The sequence below is a fragment of the Pseudorasbora parva genome, chromosome 7 (assembly GCF_024679245.1).
Source record: "Pseudorasbora parva isolate DD20220531a chromosome 7, ASM2467924v1, whole genome shotgun sequence".
In the NCBI taxonomy this organism is placed as follows: Eukaryota; Metazoa; Chordata; class Actinopteri; order Cypriniformes; family Gobionidae; genus Pseudorasbora; species Pseudorasbora parva.
The window spans coordinates 13,736,813-13,761,775 of NC_090178.1; the positions used below are offsets into that span (position 1 = coordinate 13,736,813).

At 38.2% G+C, this 24,963-nt stretch overlaps 1 protein-coding gene across 1 annotated transcript; it reads right to left on the reverse strand.

Annotated features, from left to right (window-relative positions):
- Nucleotides 1-5,673: 5,673 nt before the first annotated feature.
- On the reverse strand, nt 5,674-21,933 carry pnp4b (purine nucleoside phosphorylase 4b). Its single transcript, XM_067448225.1, has 6 exons — nt 21,783-21,933; nt 20,608-20,780; nt 16,665-16,768; nt 9,764-9,939; nt 9,444-9,634; nt 5,674-6,089 (listed from the first exon to the last, which is right to left on the reverse strand). The coding sequence occupies exons 1-6, from the start codon at nt 21,803-21,805 to the stop codon at nt 5,842-5,844; spliced, it is 915 nt and encodes a 304-aa protein (XP_067304326.1). The 5' UTR covers nt 21,806-21,933; the 3' UTR covers nt 5,674-5,841.
- Nucleotides 21,934-24,963: the final 3,030 nt, after the last annotated feature.

A 24,963-nucleotide genomic window follows, 5' to 3' on the forward strand; every position in this document is an offset into this window, starting at 1 on the left:
TAATCGCACTTTTTATTATTAAAATTGTTCCCACAATTTACCAACAGTAGCTAGACTGCATTTTACAACAATCACTGATCGCGCTTATTCTGTCATTGCGTTTGAGTTATATGGAGAAATGACAGCGTAGGCAACTGCTGCAATGGGAATTAAGTTGCGCTAGATATGAATATCAAAATTATAATCTTTGCCAAAGAAGCCAAAATCTAAATTAAATCACATTATCACAATCTAGTGTAAAGTGAAACTAGGCTATTTGAATGTTTAGTTCTGTCCGTGGGCTGTCGTTTTGTTCTCTCTCTCTCTCTCTCTCTCTCTCTCTCTCTCTCTCTCTCTCTCTCTCTCTCTCTCTCTCTCTCTCTCTCTCTCTCTCTCTCTCTCTCTCTCTCTCTCTCTCTCCCTCTCTCTCTCTCTCTCGTGCATTTTCAAAAGTACCGACAGCAGAACCGATAACGTCCGAGCTTATCGATACAACGGTCTTTCAAAATTCAGCCCCGGGGCCCGTTTAATACCGGGTTTCGGTACCCTTTTCCCTCTTTCTCCCGCCCGCCGCTGCAACTGTCTTCTTCTTCGATAGTAAGCTACTGTCTGTATACTGCCACCTGCTTGACTGGAGGTCTAGCAACCCAAGTGCAAAAGCCACTTCACACAGCATAGACCGTTAAAAGCTTCAGACACAGATGTAGTTGCGTGTTCTGAGTTAACACAATCAGAGCGTAAAAAACGGGATATTTTACGGGAAAATACTAAAACGGGAAGACAGCGGGAAAAGAGCTAAAATACGTGAGAAACCCGGGAAAAACGGGAGGGTTGACAGCTATGAGCCTACTTCCTGCTCTCTACTGCGAAACTCCAGGCCCCGAAATCACTACTGCGCAGACTCCGGTCCCAAGATGTCAGCACCGTGCGGGGCATCTGAAAGCTTCAACTTTGTTCAGCGGAAACGGATGAAGTCGCGGCGGTACTGCTCCTTTAAGGCGGAACGCACTCTCTCGCTGATGAGTGGGGGCAGTCCGTATGGAGCGCGAGCTGTGAAGTCGCTTGTATGCGTTTAATATTTCTGTTGCTCTTTTGCCCTGTTTATTTTTCTGTTCAGTAACGCAGTTGTTAGTGGAGCGTTTTGCAAACTGCCCCATGTGTGTGTGGGATCGACGAAGCTGATAAAACATTACCTGTGAAATATCAGATAAGTGAGTTTTGCTTACACGTGGCTACAAAAGGCCTATCTGGCCTCTCTGTAAAGCGTTACACTAGTCATACCAAATAACAATATGAGGTGTTGCAAACTTTGCACCCATACATTTACATTTTACATTTAATAATTTGGCAAATGTTCAACAGTGCTTTAAAAATGGCGGCATATTCCTTTTAAAATAGTTGCCACTTGAAAAGGGGCATAATTCTGCTCACACTGGTTAAGTTAATCCTTTCATGCTGTGCCAATTGGGTCATTAGAGAATAAAGCTTGCAATGGATTACAAAAAAAAACAAGGTGTAAAAGTGGTCCTAGGTAGAAGAATTGGTCTTGTTTTTTGTTCACTGATTTGCAGTAGTTCGGAAGACCTTGCCGGGTTTGGTTTAGTGAGCTAACGTTAGTGTAGGCTACATTTTTGTGTGTGTGTGTGAGAGAGAGAGCTGAGAGAAATGTAAACTTGCAATGTGATTGACACATAGCTTTATTCTATACAATTGTTTTGCTTTTTAACTGACACAGTTAAGACTCCTCCATTAAAAGCTGGAAATTGTTTTGTACTTTTTGGCATACATTTTTGTAAGCTGTGTGTATGTTATTTATATTCTTATTGCTGAACTTATGGAATTATAAGTTCAGCCTTTATGGGCATTGCCCCCTTGTTCGGTTGACTTGTTAGTTTTCAGAACATTAATTTGTAAATAATGAACAATGACCCATGAGATAATTTCTCTTAATAAGTTAATTAATGAGGCTCTGCTTAGACAAATTATGGTTGTGTCTGGTCCTGTCATAGCATCCTGCCTGGCAGGTAGGCACAGACAGACAGATAGACAGTTCACCACACACAGTCCTCATGCAACTAGAAACTTCCCTGGTAGTCTGGCAGAGTGAGTGAAATGAGCTTAAATAAGACTACATGGTGCTAATGGTGCAACCAGATGTTATCATAAAACTGGTGGGGTTTTTTAGGTCCCCTTTTAAAAAAACAACAACAACAAAAACAATTCCTGTCTCAAGCGAGAACTTCGGTCAGACGCATGTGTGATTTCGCGTTGTTACTTGTCACATTGCACATGTAGTTGGGACACGTAGTTTGAGAGAGAGAGAGAGAGAGAGAGAGAGAGAGAGAGAAGGACAGTATTACATATGTTTGTGGTTTTGGTCACTAATTGCTGTATAGACACACAGATGGGTTGGCTGGCAGTTGTGTAGTGTGAGCCCAGGCCATTATGAAACACTCCTGCTGTGTATTGTTGTGAGGAGCCTGCATCACACCTTAGCAAGTAAACAGTGACACCTGCACATGAAAATAACTCCTCTACACCTCAGATGCTGAGATGTGCACCATATGATACCTGCGATCGGAGTTGGAAACTTCCATCCGTGACAGTTAAGCTAAGAAAGAAAGATATGAAAGAGTCGAAAGTTGCAGTTGGTGGTCTCTTTGTGGATATTAAAGGGTACATAACACACAGTTTTTGCCAATGCCAGTGTTAATCTTGAGTACCTACAGAGTAGTATTCCATCCTTCATATCTCCGAAGAGTATTTAGTTTTATCAGATTTATAGAAGACAGATACGCTGTACCAATTTCTTTCCAAAAACAGCCAAGCTTGTGGACGTGCACAGTGGGCGGGGCTAATGAGTCACGAACACACACAATACATCATGGCATTATCCCTGGATACCTTTTGATTCACTATACGTTTGTTTTGTTTAGAGTATGTGCACTTACTGCCAATAAAACACAGACATTTGATGCAGTTTCACTCACCATCCTGCGGTTTCGAGTCATAACCGGGAACAAAAAAACAAACTTGCAGAACGCCATTGCTGCTCCGGAATCGAAAACTACGTTTCCCAACTACATGTGCGATGTGACAAGTAAACAACGCGAGATCACAAGTGCGTCAGACTTGGAATTATTATTAAAAATGATAAACTACACAAAGTTTGCTTAACTGTATGTGCGCTGATTTGTGTAGAAAAAGAAAAAAGATTATGGTGGAAGAAATTGTTGGAGAGACAGAGGGAGCCAGGATTGTGTTCTGCAAAGACAGTTTGAGGTAAATAAACAATTTTGTAATGCGCTGCTGCTGTGGCTGGATGTGCAAATGTTTGGGCTTTGTTTCTGTTTGATAGAATTGTAAATATATATATTAAAATACTAATATTCTGCTCTATAATTCCTCCCTGAACCTCCTGCTGCCCTGTATCGCACTCTCTCATTGGCTGTCGGTGTAATTTTCAGTCAGAACGCAGTTCACACAGCAGGAGTTTGAATCGCCGACAGGTCCAGATATTTAGCATGCCAAATATCTCACCGGCATTGGCGACTCGTCTGCGATTCTCTATGATCGCGTCTTTGATTATTCACACTGCGTGATTGTCACTCGCGTGGACGAGCACCGATTTGACTATGATCTCGGGCATTTGTCGCCGATTTCGCAAAACCTGTCGGCGACTCAAAATCGGGGCAAAAATCGGGCAGTGTGAACTAGGCTTAAATGTATTCAAATCCTGAAGGAGTGTATTTGCCACAGAAATGTGTTTTTTTTTATTTGTTTCTATATTTTGGCCATGTTTAGCATGAGAATCCAACACAACATTGCACAGCCTCTGGTTTAAAAATAAAGAAGAAATTTGAATTCCTGAAGAAATAAAATAACCTCTCATGGGTAAGATTGTGTTAGTTTGTGTTTTTACATGTATTAAATCAATATTATAGGGTTTAAAACTATAGTAACCTTTTAATATTGTGTTATCTAATGCGTTTGTCTTGTTTTGTGTTAATGATAGTGTTGTTTACTGTTCGTTTTTAACACAGCTGTACGGTTGTGTGGTTCGTACAACTTTTAATAATTGCAGTAGAAACTCTCCTCACTAAAAGTGTATGTTTTTCATGGAAGAATAATTTATCCATTAAGCAGATCACTGTTGAGCAACCAGTGGGAAAGGGGAATCATTTTCTGTATTATTTTTGTTTATCTTGATCACTCATTTTAAATTACATTCCTTACTTGCTAATTTGACAAAATAGAAATGTCTTCATTTAAATTGTTGTGATGTGGAAAATGCTTGCATTACTATTTTCCAATAATTTGTATCTTGCAAAAATAATTCAGCTTTGCTCCCAAATTAATTGGCAGCTATTTTTAGGAAGTCTGATTATAACTGGTTTCAGCCTGGCTGTCTAACATATAGAATGCATCTTTTTGTCCCTCAGATCCTGAAGATGCAGCAAATAGTCTGCTGCGTATGTGACAGCTGAGGTGTATCAGCAACCACACAGACATTTTGTCCTGGGTATTTTGGAACACCTTCTAACCACGAGGACATTTGGGAGGATGTAGCAGGTCTGGATTTTTCTGATTATTCCACAATAAGCAGTTTAGTCCTTGCTAATATATGTGTGAGCTTAAATGGTCAAAGTTCAGCCTTGTGTTTAGTGAGAGATTTAACACAGTCTGAAAAGTTTTAGAATCATCTGTCTAGCTGAGCTTTCAAAGACCCAAATAATGTTCAGAGGGGACCAATATTTCCTGCTGACTCCAAAAAAACAGGAATGTGAATTTGGGCCCAGTGAACCTTTGGTTTCTGCACTTGACATTCAAGGAAAATCAAAGAAGGTTGTGCCCGTAACATCAACACAGTCAAAACTCCTGATTAAGTACAAATCCATTTTATTGATAAGAATACTCATTATAAAATGGTGCTAATTAGAAGAATGACTTTTTGACCCTGAGAGTTGCATCTTAAAAAATTAAAGTCTTTGCCAGTAAATAATAAGAGTTATTCAAAATAGTTTGCCCCAAGCAAGTCTTTTTTACTGTAACTGTCTTTATCACATAAATACCTGCTCATAAACCACTCATCTAAACTTCAGATGTTGAGATAATTCAAATTCACCAATTTGTTAACATGGTCAATATATGATCTCAAAAGGCTAACTAAATAGATAATGCACTGATGTATCATTTCAATCTGCCCATCTTTAGTCATTTATATTTAGTCATTCATATTTAGATTGATTCATTTGTTTAGCATTGGGTGTGTCAAAATAGATCAGCAAAATCACTTTGTATGAATAAACTGCTACATATTGCTTTGAAAACGAATACATTTTTGTCTGTAGGTCGGAATTATAGAAAACTCTGTGATCCAATAAATGGTTAGGTGAAAATGCTAAATATATAAACTTGTAAAGAAAACTTTTAGATGATTTCCTGCTTGCATTATTTCGTATCATTTAGTTTAACAATTTCAGTGTTGATCTTAATGCTCAATAGAAATTATGCCATTTAACTAGGGGTGTAACAGTACACAAAAGATTAAGAACCATACTTTGTGTAACTGAATTTTGTTGTTTTTGGCTTGTAAACATGGTTTGAAACATGTTCCCACTGAGATGTCAAACGTTTAAAAAAATCCTCTCATCTTGAAATGAAATGTCAGGAAAAGTCAGCAAGACAACAATCTCAGTCTGGAAATCAAATGTATCCTCTCCAAAGGCACAGCGAGGTCTCACATTGGAATTTTTTAAGCAACCAGATAGATAAAGGCTAAACATAGCATGGAGCCTTTAAGATCTATTGTATCGAAACATGACTTCCACAGAGCCCTTGATTAAACTGGTCTGATTGATCCTAGACCGTATTTGAGTAGATGCAGTCATTGTTGTTGATGGTCTCCACTTGGTGAGAGCGAGCTATGAAGGTCATGAGCATGTTCTGGAGCATCTCAGCTCTCATCTTGCTGATTTGTAGCACCTCCTCATGATTCACTTTCTCCTCACGGCTGTAGTCAAGAGAAACCTTGTTGGTGATGAGCGAGAGGCCCAGGACCCGCAGTCCGCAATGCTTGGCTACCGTCACCTCAGGAACTGTGCTCATACCTGTGAGGAAGACAAAGTAAAGATAGATAGATAGACTCTTCTATAAATAGCATTTATCTCTGTTGTGGCACAGTAGGTGAATCATTAATAAAGCAGACCGGCTCTGGGTCTCACTTAATGAGGACTATTGGGGTCCTGTTGTAGGAAGGAGAACGCACATAGGAACCGGTCATTGACCGGTATAGTTAGAGGAGCCCACCAGTTAGCGCACAGAGCTGCTGTTTGGTAATCGGAGCCCAATTATCTGAGGCATCATTCGACTCATCAGAGTATCAGCAGTGAGTATAGTTTATGCCAATCATATGGACAAGAAAGTTATTCAGATCACTGATTAATCTAATCACACTGATTGAAGTGGGCTGCTTTGGCTCTTTGGGTGGGCCTTATCTCCATCAGTTAATATGGCAGGTCTGCTAATATGGGACATCATTATTAACGAGCTATAATTTTCATGAAGCAACACTTACAGGAGAGGCACTACACACAAAAGAAAAGAGCAAGCTAAACCACTCAAACTCCTTTATATATTGTATTATATTTATATACATAATACTAGTATATATAGTATATAATATAATAGTATATTATATATATAGATATATTGTTCTCTCACTCTCTCCAATTTTGCCTCCTCTTAAAGGGGGGTGAAACACTCAGTTTCAGTCAATCTCATGTCAATCTTGAGTACCTATAGAGTAGTATTGCATCCTTCATATCCCCAAAAAGTCTTTAGTTTTATTATATTTATAAAAGAAATATAGGCTGTACCGAGTCTTTCCGGAAAAAAAACGAGCGCCTGGAGGCGTATCGTGTGGGCGGAGCTAAAGAAGGACGAGTGCGAACAAAGCGGTGACGTCCTTAAGCGTGGAGAAACCCATGGCTATCGATCAGATTCAGCTAATACAGATATGATCCAGAATCATTCGGAGGCTGAAATAAATTGAACAGGAGAAACGGCAGCAGCAGGACGTCCATCTCTGTGGTATGTACTGTATTTATTGGCCTGTCAACATTTGTGTGTGTTTACTCGCAGTTTATGAGGACATGATTCGGTTTATGGACTATTGTATGCGACTAAACCTTAGCAGTAGCAAGCAAAACGGTTTTGCACGTCAGACTAGTGTAACGTTATACATAGAACAACAATTAAATGGAGGAACCGAAGCACGCGATCGTGTCATTTACTGATGTTTACTCACGCGACGATAGCCAACAGCACAGACATTTGAAGCAGTTTTACTCACCGACTGCTTCCAAAGGAGGACCGAACCTTTATCGCTGGGACCGCTCCGTCAAAAACACACTTCTTTGGTATGATTTGCTGAAGTCCTGTGACAGCAGTGACCGTGGAGATCCGCAATGTTGTGAAGCTTCCCGTCATTTCTGCGTTCAAATCGGTTCAAATGCAGCGCTGCCTTCCCGGAATGCTGTGCTGAAGCGTTGAAGTCGCTTGATGTCACCCATAGGAATAAAGTGGAGCGCGGTGCGGACTATAATGACATGAGTGTTCACGGACGACTGGATCTGCAGCTGAGCGAGTGTTTATGGGGGTGCATTTCCTCTCTCGCTCTGGTCACGCCCGCACCCTACCGGGAGAAGAGCCCGTATGGCCCATACAAAAACCTTCCGCTCTATCGACGTCAAGTCGACCCATACTCGAAAAAAACTCTCCGAAACTTGTGAGAAACCGGAAGGAGTATTTTTGACACAGAAATACTCCATCAAACGTCCAACATTAGTTTTTGAAACTTTGTCTATGTTTAGGATGGGAATCCAAGTCTTTAACAGTGTAAAAAGCTCAGTATGCATGAAACAGGATTTCACCCCCCTTTAACTAATTGTGCTGTCATTATAAATAAATAAATAAATAAATCAGGGAAAAAAAGAAGGTCGGCACTCCAGGCGCATGGTCCAAAAGGGTTGTACCTAGTCTCTTAATGAGTCATGATTGTGTTTTGGCTATAACGTGCAATAAACCAATCAGAGTCTCATCTCACATTCCCTTTAAAAGTCAGTTGTGCTTGCACCACAGCATATTCGCTATTTACATGGAGGAATTTGCTAGCGGAAAGACTGAACGGTTCTACAGGGTGAATCTATTTATTTTTTATATTTATAAAAAATGTTTGTGTAAAAAAACCTGCCTATTGGTGCATATTACTAACTTGCCCTTTAAATAACACAAGAAATAGTAGTTTTCAGCAACGCACCAACAATGTGCCTGAACACACCTCATTTCTAGATCAGCAGGCAGATGGCCACGAGTGCATTTGCTATTTAAACAACGTGGCGCTGGATGTGAAAATGATAACTGCTTGGGGCTGAAGCTAGCAACAAACACTTTCATTGTGCCTGCCATCGCATTGCGCTGGGTGTATAATAGGGCCCATGGTCATGTTTAGAATCGTCACTGACAGAAAATCAGTATTCAATCACTAATGAAAAGTCAGACAAAAGCCCTATTCGGACAGTAATTGTTTCTCAAGTGGACGTCCATAAAAATAGCACCTGGGAACACAGCTCACAGGGTCCGTCGAATGATTGTCTGCTGTAAAAAATGTAATCTGCTTGGAATAATAAGAATAAAATCATATTTAACTTAATAATAGGAAATTATTAATTATTTAAATATGCTGTTTAAAAATAGAAAGATGTCATTTTAAAAATGTGGAAGTTAGTGGAAATATAATTAATATAATGCTGCAAATTTAACCTAGGCTATATAATGTTAATAACTGTCGTAATAATGCCTCATTTCAAATGTTTAGGTGTTTTTCTTCTCTTTCAACTTTGATCAGTGATGAAAGATTATTCTTGTAAATACTTTCTAGCATTTCAGTGATAAAAATGTAGGCTAAAATCTTTAAAATGCATCCAAATGACAGGGAAACGCAACAATACGGTGCTCCGCAGTGGAAAAATGATATAAACAGTTCATTTTTAAGCAATCTTTTCTTGGAAACTCCGAGATGTGGATTCAGATGGCAATTAAATCACCACATGACCTTGGTGTTTGTCAAAAAATTGTAGATAATTCGGATGGGGATTTTTATGTGGGAGGTGGGAGAAAACACTGACATTTTGCATTTGGACAGCAATAAAATAACAAACCCTGTCAATGATAAAAATACTTTACAACCCGTCTACATTACAATACATTACCGTCTGAATAGGGCTAAAGCCAATACATTAATAAATAAAAAACTGTTTGGTTGTTTTGATGATTGATTAAACTGTAGACAAGTATTTTCTGTTTGAAGTTGTCTTATGTTGAAATCTTGACAGCAGCAGCTCTGAAAATTTTCATATGCATTTTTGCCAGTTTTCCCTTTTGTGTATTGTGACTGTCCATACCAACAGAGTCGCTCCCCAAGATGTGCAGCATGCGTGCCTCTGCGATGGTCTCAAAGTTGGGTCCGCTAACCATACAGTAGACACCCTCGCGCACAAAATTTGAGTAGCCCAGCTCAGAAGTGATGTCCAAAACTAATTTCCTCAGGTCTTTGCTGTAAGCGTCAGACATACAAGGAAACCGGATCCCAAATCTGAGGAAGAAGAGAGAACATGCACCACTTTTCCCCTCCATAAAATGGGAAACAGTTCTGTAAAATAATATCAATAACACTCACTCTTACAAACTTTATTCTGCCTTTTTCTCAAACTTATCTGCATACCGTTCATCATTGGGTCCACACAGTGGGTGCTGTCCAGCAAACCCCGGCAAGTTAATATGGTCCTTAATGACCATAATGTCTCCCACTTTGAAATCCTGACAAAGACCTCCAGAGGCGTTTGTTACGATAATGGTTTCTACACCCATCAGCTTGAAGATCCGCACGGGGAACGTGACCTGGAAAAATTCCCCAGAAAACGCATGCTGTTACTCAAAGCAGGATCTCTCTGACATATTATTTTCACTTATAAAAAAAAAAATTAATTATACTGGATGTTAATTAAGCCGTGGCCATACGTCCGTTTCAGGTCCATACGTATTTAAGTGAAGAAAAATATCATGTTACGGTACAGAAATAATTTAAAACAAATAGATCATTATTTATTTATAATTTTGTGGCCTGGTTTCACAGAAAGTGCTTAGATTAAGCCAGGATTAGGCCTTAGTTAAATTAGGACATTAAACAAAGATTTATTTTATCACATTTATATTGGACTAAAAAACAGCCCCCTTTCATTTCAGTAGAGCACGTGGGCATGACAGTATCCACATGCGTAAATGGTATCCCACAGTGCCTAACCACAGTTTTAGATGGGTATTAAATAAACTTTGGTAATTCCAAATGGGATAAATATAGGAGTGTAGAGCAGGGAGCCATTAAGGGAGGTGTCAGTGCGAGCAGGAGATGAATAATGAACTTGTGGGCTCAGTAAAGCAAAGCTCAATAGGGATGTCACAGTCTGTCAGCCTGCTCTCCAGCTGATGAACCAGGGTGGACGTGTGGGGCTGCCATGAGCAACACAGCCATTACAACTATACACAGACGGGTCACTGAGGTGGACCAGCATTCTCAGGAAATACACCCCAGTTTGGTACCCTTTAAATTAAAGAGATGACTTCTTTTTGGATCGTCAACTCTCAGAGACCAGATCACTTCAAATTTTTAGTATTTAACTCTCCTAAGAGAATTGGTCTGCATTATAGGTCTATAGATAGTCTGTTGATTACCCGTCACTGGCGGTTTGATTAATGCGCGCTATTACGGAGTAAATGTCTATAAGAGAATCTTTTATGTCTTGGCACTGTGTCATGAATTGGCATATATTTCAATTTCAGGGTATTCACTAAGAATGAATTGCACTTGCTGATTGCATCATGGAGGCTATTTGCACGCACTGATCATTAGAACATGGGCGTTGGAGCTATTGTGTGTGGGTGGGACAAGACCCCGTTTTTTACGATGAATGATATTGGACCCACTCACTTTTATCGTCACTAATTCAGCACAAAATGTCTGTTTACCTACCCCTAATGATAAACACTTATTAAGTATGGTAGACGCTTTATTTCCACTTTTCTCAAATTTTCTTAATTTTTATTGGGAGTAGAGTGAGTTTGACATGAGACAGATTCGAACCATGGATAATTTTGCATCAAAACTTTATGCCTTGCACCTTACCCCTACACTATTTGTACTTAATGTAAATGGCATCTACTCCAGTAAAAAAATTCTAAGTCTGCATAGAAAAGAGGTGTTGATCCTAAAAAAAAAAAAAAAATGTAATTTATATAAATAGCACCAAGCTGGACTCGACTATGGGTGGTTAGCAAATAATGAGAAGGATTTTTTTTAAATAGTACAATAACAAATATATACAGTGAGGAAAATAAATGTTTGAACACCCTGCTATTTTGCAAGTTCTCCCACTTGGAAATCATGGAGGGGTCTGAAATTGTAATCGTACAGGTGCATGTCCACTGTGAGAGAAAAAAATCCAGAAATCACAATATATTATTTTTTAACTATTTATTTGTATGATACAGCTGCAAATAATTATTTGAACACCTGTCTATCAGCTATAATTATATTTAAAGGCAGACCTGTTAGTCTGCCTTTAAAATGTCAACCTCCACTCCATTTATTATCCTAAATTAGATGCACCTTGTGAGGTCTCAATTATCCTTAAAAAATGTGAGAAATTAGCCCAGAACTACACGGGAGGAGCTGGTCAATGACCTGAAAAGAGCTGGGACCACCGTTTCCACTGTTGGTAATACACTAAGACGTCATGGTTTGAAATCATGCATGGCACGGAAGATTCCCCTGCTTAAACCAGCACATGCCCAGGCCCGTCTTAAGTTTGCCAATGACCATTTGGATGATCCAGAGGAGTCATGGGAGAAAGTCATGTGGTCAGATGAGACCAAAATAGAACTTTTTGGTCATAAATCCACTAAACGTGTTTGGAGGAAGAAGAATGATGAGTACCATCCCAAGAACACCATCCCTACTGTGAAGCATGGGGGTGGTAGCATCATGCTTTGGGGGTGTTGTTCTGCACATGGGACAGGGCGACTGCTCTGTATTAAGGAGAGGATGACCGGGGCCATGTATTGCGAGATTTTGGGGAACAACCTCTTTCTCTCACTTCGAGCATTGAAGATGGGTCTAGGCTGGGTCTTCCAACCCGAAGCACACCGCCAGGATAACCAAGGAGTGGCTCTGTAAGAAGCATATCAAGGTTCTGGTGTGCCCTAGCCAGTCTCCAGACCTAAACCCAATAGAGAATCTTTGGAGGGAGCTCAAACTCTGTGTTTCTCAGTGACAGGCCAGAAACCTGACTGATCCAGAGAAGATCTGTGTGGAGGAGTGGGCAAAAATCTGTAATTGCAAACAAAGGCTACTGTACCAAATATTAACATTGATTTTCTCAGGAGTTCAAATACTTATTGCAGCTGTATCATACAAATAAATAGTTAAAAAATCATATATTGTGATTCCTGGATTTTTTTTTTTTTTTAGATGATGTGTCTAACAGTGGACATGCACCTATACGATGACAATTTCAGACCCCTCCATGATTTCTAAGTGGGAGAACTTGCAAAATAGCAGGGTGTTCAAATACTTATTTTCCTCACTATAAATCAGTGCATGAAATATTGATGCGAGTTTTGTCTGTATAATTTCTTAAGTCAAAATGTACAAAACCATCAACCTAGTAACAAGACAAACACTGCTGCATCAATATTACAGTAATATTAACAGAGATGGGACCAAGTCACACATGTGCAAGTCTCAAGTAAGTCTCAAGTCTTAACCTTAAAGTCCCAAGTATTTTTTTCCTAGGCAAGTCAAGTCACAGGGTATGTCAAGTCAAGTCAGGCTATTTTGAGCCTTGTTAGTGGTATTAACTAGCGATTTGACTTATTCTATGCCCCATATGCTATCGTTATAAGCTGGAGTTGTCTTTTAATAAGCAGAGTGTCCGTGTGTTGTACCTATGTGCATATTACTGGCAATTGGTATAAAACAAGTGAGCAAGAGTCTGTGGCATGAAATGAAAGACATGAAAATCATGCCGGTTCTGTTTTTCATTGAGTGGACTGACATAAAACATAAATATTAGGAAACATCAGATGGCTTAACCCTCTGGGGTCTGAGGGGTTTTGGGCCCCTGGAGAAGTTTTGACATTTTTTTGTTGTTGTTGTTTATAAACATTAATTGCTAAATCTCATTCCATCTCATTAATCCTCATCTCATTACACTGACTGTATTCAGCACAAACTGGGCTACAATAATATGTGAGCAACATTTATGTACATGTTAAACAGCACAATGACACTTATATTGGATTTCTGAACACTGAATGTAGAACACAGCATTCTGAACACAGAAGGCAGGAGCGTGGAAGTAGGGTATAGTGGAATGATAAACACACCCTGTTAAATCTAGAGATGCGTGTTTATTAAATTTTTACTTTTAATTTGAGTGCTGCATTTTTAGAACGAGACACTGCAAAAATCATCCGTTTAGCCCATGTTTACATAAAAACAACAGAAAAGCAGTGCAGTGGAATGCAAAAATGCATTTTGTGAATGGCCCTTTTACTTTCTAGACAAGCTCTCTAAATGCATCTGAACACCATAATGCTGCTTTACTTGCAGAGAAACAGAGGTCAGTGAAGGGCTAACTAAGCTTGACTGTCCAATTACCCTCCATGGCACATCTCTCCACAACAAAGAGATCATTTAAAGAAGCCATAATAACGGGTTGTGTTACCAAGGGCAAGCATGGAAGCAAGCTTTCATCCTAAACTGTAAGAGAAATGAGTTTGGTGCACTTTTAGGATACAGTGAGTTGGCACAGATTTGCACAGTGACTCATAGAAATGAGTCAGCTAAAGCAAATTGAACAGTGGACTAAAGGTACAAACCAGCTGTCACAGTTTGACAAAGGATTTAATAACTAGATTGTTTGAGCTCCTGCTTATTATATGAGGGGCTTCAAAAATGGCTGCTTTTGTTCCAAAGCCCCCAAAGCCCCCCTTTGGAACTTTTTGTTCCAAGTTCCAAAGCCCCCATGCCCAGAAAATGTCAGCTTGGAGTAAATAACAACAGAATTCATTTTAATACAGAAAAAAGTGTCTTTAAGGTGTCTCAGTCTGTCCCAATTTGCATACTTGTTTTATGGACTAAAATCTTAAATCTGGAATCTGCATATCACAAATGACATAAAGCTAAATTATTAGATGAAAAACTTTGAAATGATAAATGTTGCCTTGGAAACTAACTAATACGTTTAAGTAAAAGTTCTAAAATTACAGAAAAACTAAAGCGAAAAATAAATAAAAAATGTAATTAATAAAAATCTACAAATTTACTAAAGTCTAAAATAAAATGAAAAATTAAAAAGTGAATTAAAAAATATGAATGAACATTATAATAATATATAAATACTAAAATAATGCAGATTAACATATACAGTGCATCTGGAAAGTATTCACAGCGCTTCACTTTTTCCACATTTAATGTTACAGCCTTATTCCAATATTCCAGCAAAAAGCTGTTTACAGCATTAGCTGAGAGAGATTTGTTTCCTTGAGAAAATGTATATTTAGCCTGATATTTAGCCAAATGAATTGAATTGCAAGCTTATGAACTGAACTGAATACCCCCCCCCCCCCCCCCACCCATACAGACAATTTTTTATTATAAATAAAACAAAAAAATAGACATAAACAAAAAAGGTGTAGGATGAAGCTATTTCTTATTATGGCTACACATTTATACATATTTATCTAATCAGCTTAAAAAAAAATCTACAAGATTTGATTAGTAAAAGATCTACAAATAAAGTTACATATGACATTTTCAAAAATGTAACAAGATAATTACAAAAGTACACATTTCAGATATTAATACAAAAGATTAAGTATTACATGCACAGTTATTTATATTGAAATATATAATTATTCATTACCTTGTTTAGTCATTGTCTTAATTTTGAGAAGGGATTTATGAAACATTAGTTTCACACCTTTGATAGATATACATCTATTTTTTTGTATTAGTTATTGGCCCTTTTTTTTTAAACAAAGGCATTCCTCTTAGTTTATACTGACTTTGTCTCATTTCTAACAGCTTCCGGATACAATCTGGAAGTAAATTCTTGTATACTTACTTATACATTGTCTGTGCAGTATAAAAATCAACTAAATCAACAGATTTTAAAACCTTGTAATTTAATAAACAATCTTTTTGTTTGTAATCCATGCTTAACTACAAAAGTTGGCGGCCCAGCCGGCCCTGCCTTATAATTATTTTTAGATTCCCAATGCTGTGAAAGGTTCTTCCACTCAATCCTTTTCATTAAAAAAAGAAAAGAAAAAAAAAGAAACCGTACATAAAAAAATATGTACCAATTGCCTCACTTAACTGTTAACTGTGGATGTCGCGCTAGTAATGCTAAAGTCATGGGTGAAAATGTCATCATAAAGTACTACACTAGGGGCCTTTGCTGCACTATTTTTTTTAACGTCTGCCTGATTTGATCTGATATATGCTAATTGAATTCTGGTATTCTATTTAGGACAGTTATGCAAATTTGGATGCAGTGTGTGTTTATGCACCACAGCTATTAAAACATTAAATACAAAATAGTCTTTTGAAAGGCTCGGGTTTGATAATACAGGGGGGTGATGGATTTAATTCCCCAGCCTCATATTAAGAGTAAAAAGCTTTTGGCTGGCTGTAGAGGGCATGGTGGCCATGACAACTGATTGTAATGCATTGTGTCATGCTGTCAGGGCTGCAATTACAATGACAGTGCCACTCCAGGGCAAGATGGTGTAGATTCCTTGGTAATTTAGTAAAAAGTGTCTCTCTGGCCCCATGTGCAACAGATAAATAATTTCCCAGGACAGACTTTGATGGAGAGAAAGCCAAGAGCTCACACAAATTAAAGCTATTTAGTTGAACTCTGGGGTAAATGAACATCGGATAACTTGTAAATAACTAGGACTTTTAACCGAGGTGAAAATGTATTCATGATATAATATATTTTTCATAGTCAACATGCTAATGCATTCAGATCCTTTTTAAAGGAAGGTTTTCTTGTTAACATCACAACAGACTACGAGTGCAAGCTGAATATTGTCAATGAGCTGCTTTGATATGAGATTAACAGGAGCAGCGAACAGTTTGTTTCTCTTCCACACCTGCATTCTCAGCATTCAGCCTCAGTATTCGTGTATCTCCTGGTTGTGACAGATAAAGTTAATGACCCATACTGGAGGTAACAGCTCCTCTCTGTTTTACAAATAGGATCTGTTTACAATGAGTTCACTTGTCCTTGAGGTGATGCTAAAAGGAACCAAGGCCACTGCTTGAAAGGCACGCCACAATACTTTACGAGACAATGATGCTACAGAGAAAAAATGTGGTTTGTTATATAGCTTTTGCTTTAAGTAAAGGAACCACTGAGCTTGTAAGTATTATAAATGGATACATCTAAGAACTGTATTAAAAGGCAAGATGAAGTGAAATCAGTTTCGGACATGTTAAACAAGATGGCTGTGGTAGCACTTGGAATAGAAGCATCAAACGGTTTACTTGAGCTCACCTTACACAATGAGTAACCCTCGTACAGATGGAACCTTCCTTGCATGAAGACACACGACTCGCCTTTGATTTGACCAAACACCAGGCAGCCTTCATGACCAGGAACTATGCATAAAGAGACATATCATTAAAAACCTGCTTACTCTTGTTTAGTGTAATGTATTCTTTTTACATACTATCCGATCAGGCATAACATTATGACATCCTTCCTAATATTGTTTTGGTAAATTTTGCTGCCAAAACAGCTCTGACCCATTAAGGCATGGACTCGACTAGACCCCTGAAGGTGTGCTGTGGTATCTGCCACCAAGATGGTAGCAGCAGATCCTTTAAGTCCTGCACAGATGCTCGATTGGATTGAGATCTGGGGAATTTGGAGGCCAAGTCACTACCTCAAACTTGTTTTTGTGCTCCTCACACCATTCCTGAACCATTTTTGCTTTGTGGCAGGATGCATTATCCTGCTGAAAGAGGCTACAGCCATTGGGAATACCTTTCCATGAAAGGTGTACTTGGTCTACAACAATGCTTAGGTTGGTTGTATGTCTCCAAATAACATCCACATGGATGGCACAACATAAAGTTTCCCAGCAGAACATTGCCCAAAGCATCACACTGCCTCCACCAGCTTGCTTTCTTCTCATAGTGCATCCTGGTGCCATGTTTTCCCCAGGTAAGCGTTGCACCCCACCTGCACCCAGTCATCCATGTGATATAAAAGAAAACGTGATTCATCAGACCAGGCCACCTTCTTCCATTGCTCTGTGGTTCAGTTCTGATGCCAACTATTGGCGGTGAACAGGGGTCAGCATGGGCACCCTGTCTCATCTGCTATGCAGCCCCATATGCATCAAACTGTGATGCACTGTGTGTATTGACACCCTTTATATCAGTACCAGTATTAACTTCTTGAGCATTTTTTTTTGTTGCTACAGTAGCTTGTCTGTTTGATCGGACCACATGGGCCAGCCTTCGCTCCTCACATGCATCAGTGAGCCTTGGCCGTCCATGACCCTGTCACCGGTGCACCACTGTTCCTTCCTTGCACCACTTTTGATAGATACTGACCACTGCAGACCAGGAACACCCCACAAGAGCTGCAGTTTTGGAGATACTCTGACCCAGTCGTGTAGCCGTCACAAATCTTGATACTTGCTCATTTTTCCAGCTTCTAACACATCATCTTTGAGGAAAAAATTTTCACTTGCTGCCTGATATATCCTACCCACTAACAGGTGCCGTGATAGAGATAATCAGTGTTATTCACTTCACCTGTCGGTGGTCATAATGTTATGACTGATCGGTGTATGTTATTATATAACTATTATACTACATATTGCAGTTCAACACAGTTTTGCATCATTTGAGTATGTGATCATATCCAAAGATACAACATTGAGGAGAGAATTTCATGTGAGAAACGTTTTTGAGGTAAAGGGTAAAAGTTCCTAAGTTAAAGGGTAAAAGGAGACTCATCGTAATTATAGCATTTCACATGACTGAGCACAACAAACTATAAAAGCATTTAGGGCCAGATTTATTAAATAGGGCAAATTAGGGCAGCCATGGCAAGCATAAAATGGGGCCGCTTTTTAGACAGCTTTTAGGTTAAATAATGGTTCATATAGTAGTAAATTGACCACCGCAAACCTCACGTGGCATGATGTTCAAATCTCCTCGCATACATTTTGCAACTGAAAGGGAAACTCCTTTAAATGCATATAAAATAAGGTTAGGCGCAAAAACAACACACATTTCTATCTCAAATGTTTCACTGCATGTCTTTAGTAAATCCTGAAAGTAGTTTTTAATGGCAAAAGAGGGTTTGGCGTTGTAAATCTGGCCCTTAGTCTGTAAATATTTCCCTATGGACCCCTGTTATATTGATTTGTATGTGTTGTTACTCTAACACAATGTGATGTATGAAGTATCTTAATGATAAAATGCAGTGTATATTGGGCTTTAAGAGCTGCCTTTCCCTGATAAAGAACCTCCTGCTGTAAAGCATTTACTCTTTGCTCCCTCCTTAATTTATTGTGTCTACCTAAGGGGTTATTCATCCAATGCTAAACCTCTCTGTAATGAGCAAATAAAAGGTCAGATGCTGCCATTGATAACAGATGTCATCTAATCCTTTTCTATAATATGGTGTGAACTGACTAATGACTGTCCCCAAGTCTCAGAGGTCCTGCTGGCTTGGCTGTATTTAGAAGTTCATTGATTTGCATTTGCATGTTCACTTTGCTCATTCAACTTTGTAAAAAAAAGTTGATATCTGCTGATGTCATCAAGGACAGCATTAGTGAGACTTATTGTGTGTATCATTAGTGTACTAACAGGTGGAGCAAACATTATTTTCTAACATTATGAGCCAGTAAGAGGATGCAGTTTGTTAGAAGCTTCAGGAACTTGCTTTGACATGGGAACAGGCCGACTGAGCCAAGGGAATGGGAACATATGTAAATATAACCTTGAATTTTGGCTGATGAGATGAGTTTGGCCCTAAAACCTGCAGCGTAATGAGGTTCTGCTAGAATAATAGCTGTTTTTCCAGGGGCTGATTCCTCTTTACTTGCATGAGCATTGATGAATGGCTCTGAGAAAAAAAAAACTCACTCAGAGTGGGGACTTATTACACTCACCGTAAAATGTATTTCCTGCAACATTGTAAAAATGAATGAGCAAATGAACATTTCAGTATGCTGCCCGAGTTGTTTTAAAAACATATTGTCACAATTTGGCAAAACAATGAGAACAACAATAAATTTAGTAATGCTTAAAAATGGCTAATTATCTAAAAAACTAAATTTAAAAAAGTGTATGTAAGAGTGTATATATATATATACTACATATTGCAGTTCAATATATACAAATATATATACACAAATATATATATATTTGTGTATGTATATATCGTATGTGTACATTCATTATATAGACAGATTAATATTCTAAAGATACATATACAAAATAACAATATATGCATTAAAGTGCAATATACATGATAATTAAGTAAATAAACATTTATATTATAATTCTGTACTATAATCACATTTTAAAATGCTTCAAATCACTTTTTTTTAACCTGTAGCAGTAATCCGTTATTATATTGTCTATTTTGCACCCATCTATGGTGTAAGGGCGATAAAGTAATTTGATTTTGACTGATTTGCTTTTGACATTTGTTGATTTATATGAATGATAAAATGGGCAATGTGAAGAATTTATTATTTAAAAAATCAGCACAGAGCATCCATAGTTTTCATAATTCAACCTGTCCGTCATTGCTCTGATAGTCTCCATAACCTAGCGAATTTAAATTTTGAAGTGGATTAGACAGAATGACAACACAAATGGATTCTAAGACCCTTATTATACAGTACTTTCCCTAAATTACAAGGGCTCTTATTCTTCAGCCACCACACACACACACACACACACACACACACACACACACACACACACACACACCGGCTACAGGTATTGCAAATATCATTTGATGCATCTGAACACTTCTCAAGATTATTCACCTCACCATATAAATATTTAAACCTGTCCAAGATTTCATAGTATGAACTCCCTGTGGCAGATATTAGAGGCTATTTTTGCTCCAGTCATGATATTTTATTCATAAGCTGTAGTTATTCATTTTGTAGCTCATATTACCAGGAGTTGGGCGTAATTTGTTAACCATACAATACAATGAAGGACAGTATGAAAACCTCTGCGCTTTCAGATTCACATGAACAAATCATGTATCTGTCTAGTGGCTTTTTTTTATAGACTCAACATGCTGACTGAAATGAGCACACTGTAAATTAACATAAGAACATCCACCGACTTCATCCTTTGCTTTATCACTACATATGCCAACTAATGTTTTATGTATAGGGCTGTTTCTATTCTATTAATTCAGCTCTGATACACTTCCATGAATCCGGTACCTGTGCTCACTGGGAAATTGGGAATGTCCTCGTAGCGGATGGTCTGTTTATTTGAGACACTGTCTGCGAGAAGTCCCAGTCCAGAGCCGCACACTATAGCTATCTTTGGCCTGTGTCTCGTCCTGCTCAGCAGCCATTCTGTGGTCAGTTTGCAGTCATCAAAGGAACAGCAGCTGAGTCGGGAGAAAGAAAGAACGAGGGCAAGATACATTAGAACGGGACACATTGATAACTGCTGATGTGTCTGATAAGATACAAAGTGAAAATAAACATCTACCGATCAGCCAATGCTTACACTGAGAAACAAAATGTTTTGAAGATCATCAATCATGCAACATCAAATCATGGACTGTGATCCGAGATCAATATTCTATATATAAATACAGAACAGACTTTGACATTAAATTCCACCAAAATGTAAGAACAGTCAGACTTACTCTAAAGCTGATGATACACAGGGCAACTTTTTGAGCAATGTTGCTGTGGGCTTTTTTCCCATTGGGAATGGGCAACAAATTTCTCTTTGGATATCCAGATAGAAATGTGTTGCCCATTCTCAGTGGGAAAGTGCCCAAGCAACATTGCTCAAAAAGTTGCCCAGTGTATCATCAGCTTTATGCACTGTAAACGTCTGCATCATTTTTATTACATTTCCGGAGTCAGTTATGAAAATATAATGATGTATAAAGCATCCAGGAAATTAACTAATATAAATGAAAGCACAGAGACCCTCTTGATAATTGAAAATATGCTGGTAGCAAAAAGCTGAGAATATAAAGCTAGCGTAATGTGGTTAAAGCTGAAAAGGTATAAAGCTTAATAGAAATTATAGTGGAAATATAAACAGTGGACACATTTACAGTTTCTAAAAGCATTCCTAAACGCAAATTTACAGCATGCAGTTGTCAAGGCTCTATTTAATTTGCATCTCATTTAAAGATAATTCTGCTCCATATTGTGACTCAGCTGTGTTTGGCAGGGTTGATATTTTTATTGGCCTTACTGATTTGATTAAATGCATAAAGGATCTTACTCTATAACAGCTGTGAATCCAAATTATATTATCAACTGACTATTTTAGTAAACAGTAAATGTAAATATGTTTTCATCAATAATGTTCCTTTATACATTCTCTGGTACATATAGAATATCAATGACATAAAACTAAAATTTACCATGAGTTTTCCTTGGTGTGCATGATCTCAGTCACAGGTAATCACAGGCTGACAGCACCTGGAAATAGTGTGTACTTGTTCTATGAGAACAGATAAGAAAGAGATAGGGAGAGAGAAAGAGAGAGAGAGAATAATCTCTTAGGACTGTAAGTTCTCGTCTCATTGGCTGCATAAATAATGAGAGCAGGAAATCTTCATAAGTTTTCCAAGAAATTATATGACTCAATCTCCTGGTAAACTTTACTTTCAGACACCAAGATAAATACCATTTGCTCACAATACAGACAACCATAAATATATAGTGTACAGTGTACAGGCTGCAATGAACATCTATTATGTTAGATAATGGTATTCAAAAATTGGTTGAGAACTATCACTTTTATTATGTATTAAGGGTCTTGAAGGGATTGTTCACCCAAAAATAAAATCCTGTCATCATTTCAGCCATCCAATCTTTGCTATGACTTTATTCTACACACACACACACACACACACACACACACACACACACACACACACACACACACACACACACACACACACACACACACACAGGCCAAAAGTTTGGACAAATTACTATTTGTAATGTTTTTGAAAGAAGATTCTTCTGCTCATCAAGCCTGCATTTATTTGATCAAAAATACAGATTTAAAAAAAAAAAATATTGATATATTATTAAAGATTTGGATTATAAAGATTTGGTTTTCAATTTATTATACTTTAAATTATCATTTATCTGAATTTTCAGAATTGTTACTCCAGTCTTCAGTGTCACATGATCCTTCAGAAATCATTCTAATATTCTGTTTTTTCGATGTATGTATGTGTGATTTATGAATGTATGTTTACACACACACACACACACACACACACACACACACACACACACACACACACACACACACACACACACACACATATACATACAGTCCCTGACAAAAGTCTTGTCGCTTATCAATTTTCTAGAAATACCTGATATTAACCTGACTTTTAATTAATTCATTGGTGTTAGAAATAGCTCATATGAAAAGCTAAAACCCTCCCAAATGATGTTTAATGCACTGGAATAAATAATAAATAAATAAAAATAATAAATAAATAACAAAAGTTTTGTCGCCTATACAGAAATTGAACAAATTTACTGCAAATACAAAAATATGTCAGCAAATTAAGTTGTGGTGCTGTGAGATCCAAATGTAATATCTTGTATGACTTCCATGAGCTTGAAGGACTGCATCCATGCGGTTTGGCAAGGATTCATACAATTTATTGATGAAGTCATCAGGAATAGCTAAGAAAGCAGTCTTGCATGCCTCCCAGAGTTCATCAATATTCTTTGGTTTCGTCTTCCATGCGTCCTCTTTCATCCTACCCCACATATGCTCAATGATGTTCATGTCTGGTGACTGGGCTGGCCAATCCTGGAGCATCTTGATCTTCTTCGCCTTGAGGAACTTTGATGTGGAGATGGAAGTATGCGATGGAGCACCCTCCTGCTGCAGAATTTGGCCTCTTTTATGGTTGGGAATGTAAGAGGTAGCTAAGATTTCTTGATATTTTAGACTATTGATGTTGCCTTCCACCCTGCAGATCTCTCGCACACCCCCATACTGGATGTAACCCCAGACCATGATTTTTCCGCCACCAAACTTCACTGTTTTCTGGGTGAATCTCGGATCCATTCGGGCACCAGTAGGTCTCCTGCAATATTTGCGGCGACTGTGGTGTAATTCAACTGAAGATTCATCTGAAAAATCCACCTTCTGCCACTTTTCCTGCGTTACACCCTTTTAGCAGGCTGTGGGCCTTGGCAAATGCCACACGGTTTTTCAATTGTCTTTTGTTTAGTGCTGGCTTCTGGGTACTGATTCAACCATGGAGGCCATTTCGAGACAGAATCCGACAAACTGTTCTGGTTGACACAGGGACTTCAGGTGACCAGGTCTCGTGGAGCTCTGATGCAGTGGAAAATGGGCTGGCCTTGGATTTTCGAGCCAACAAACGGTCCTCTCGAGCAGTTGTCTTGCGGGGTCTGCCTGACCTGGGCTTGTCAAAAACGTCTCCAGTCTCTTCAAATCTTTTTTATCCTCTGTACTTGAAGCTGAGACACATTGAAGGTGTCTGCAACATCATCAGTGGATCTGGTCTTCAGCCTCTTGATAATCAAAACTTTAGTCTCAGGGTGAATCTTAGGCATGTTTGCAGAGGTCTAGTTGCAGTTGATGTGAAGGTCTAGTGTACTGGGGTTCTTTTTATACACACTTGAGACCTAATTGATCCATTATTAGTCACAGGTGAAGCTCATATGACAAGTTGACAACACTTATGTCTTTGCAAAAATTTACTCAATGGGCTTTACCAAGCTGTGAATATTAGAATACTTTTTGAAAGTTTAGTTTTTCACTGAAACATTATCACAAAAGCTGGTGGGAATAAAATGAGCCATTTCTTGTAAAAAAAATCTTGATAATAAATATATTTCAGCGGCACTTTAGATCAATTTGTACACAAGCACAAGACTTTTGTCAGGGACTGTACAAATATATACACATACATACTACATACATACATATGAACCCAGGTGATTTTCTATTTTAAATCTAAGCTAAATACTAGAAAGTAACATTTACATATGGATTAATACTGTCCTGATGCAATATGGCATAAACTTATCCTACTCAAGTAAAACAAATTACAAACTGAATAGTTAAACTGAGGTTTTCACATGAGCTGTTGATAGTGAGTTGACCTATGTTAACAGAGCGTGGTTAATAGTTAGCGTACTTGTGTACAGATCAGTGTTTCCCTGTCCCTTTTCAGCTGGAAATATGTACTTGACAAGGGGCAACACAATCTTTGAACCATCTGAACTCAGTAAAAGTAGAATGAATGATTAATCCATTCAGTTTTGGCCAGTCAATGCTTTGCGTGGACATCATACTGTTACATAATTTAACATCTGGGTATGTTACTCATTGACAGGAACTACCTTGGACCCCTGGCACAAAAAAAGTGTCCTGATACCAAGTTTTTTCATACAACAAATAGCATAAATGAGTAAATACGTAAAAGAGTACATTTTCAAAAGTCACAATTTTATGCAATTTGGTGAAAAGCAATAAGTTGCATGTTTTGTAACCATTTACTTTGGGTTCTCAAATAATGTTCAGATTAGGTTATT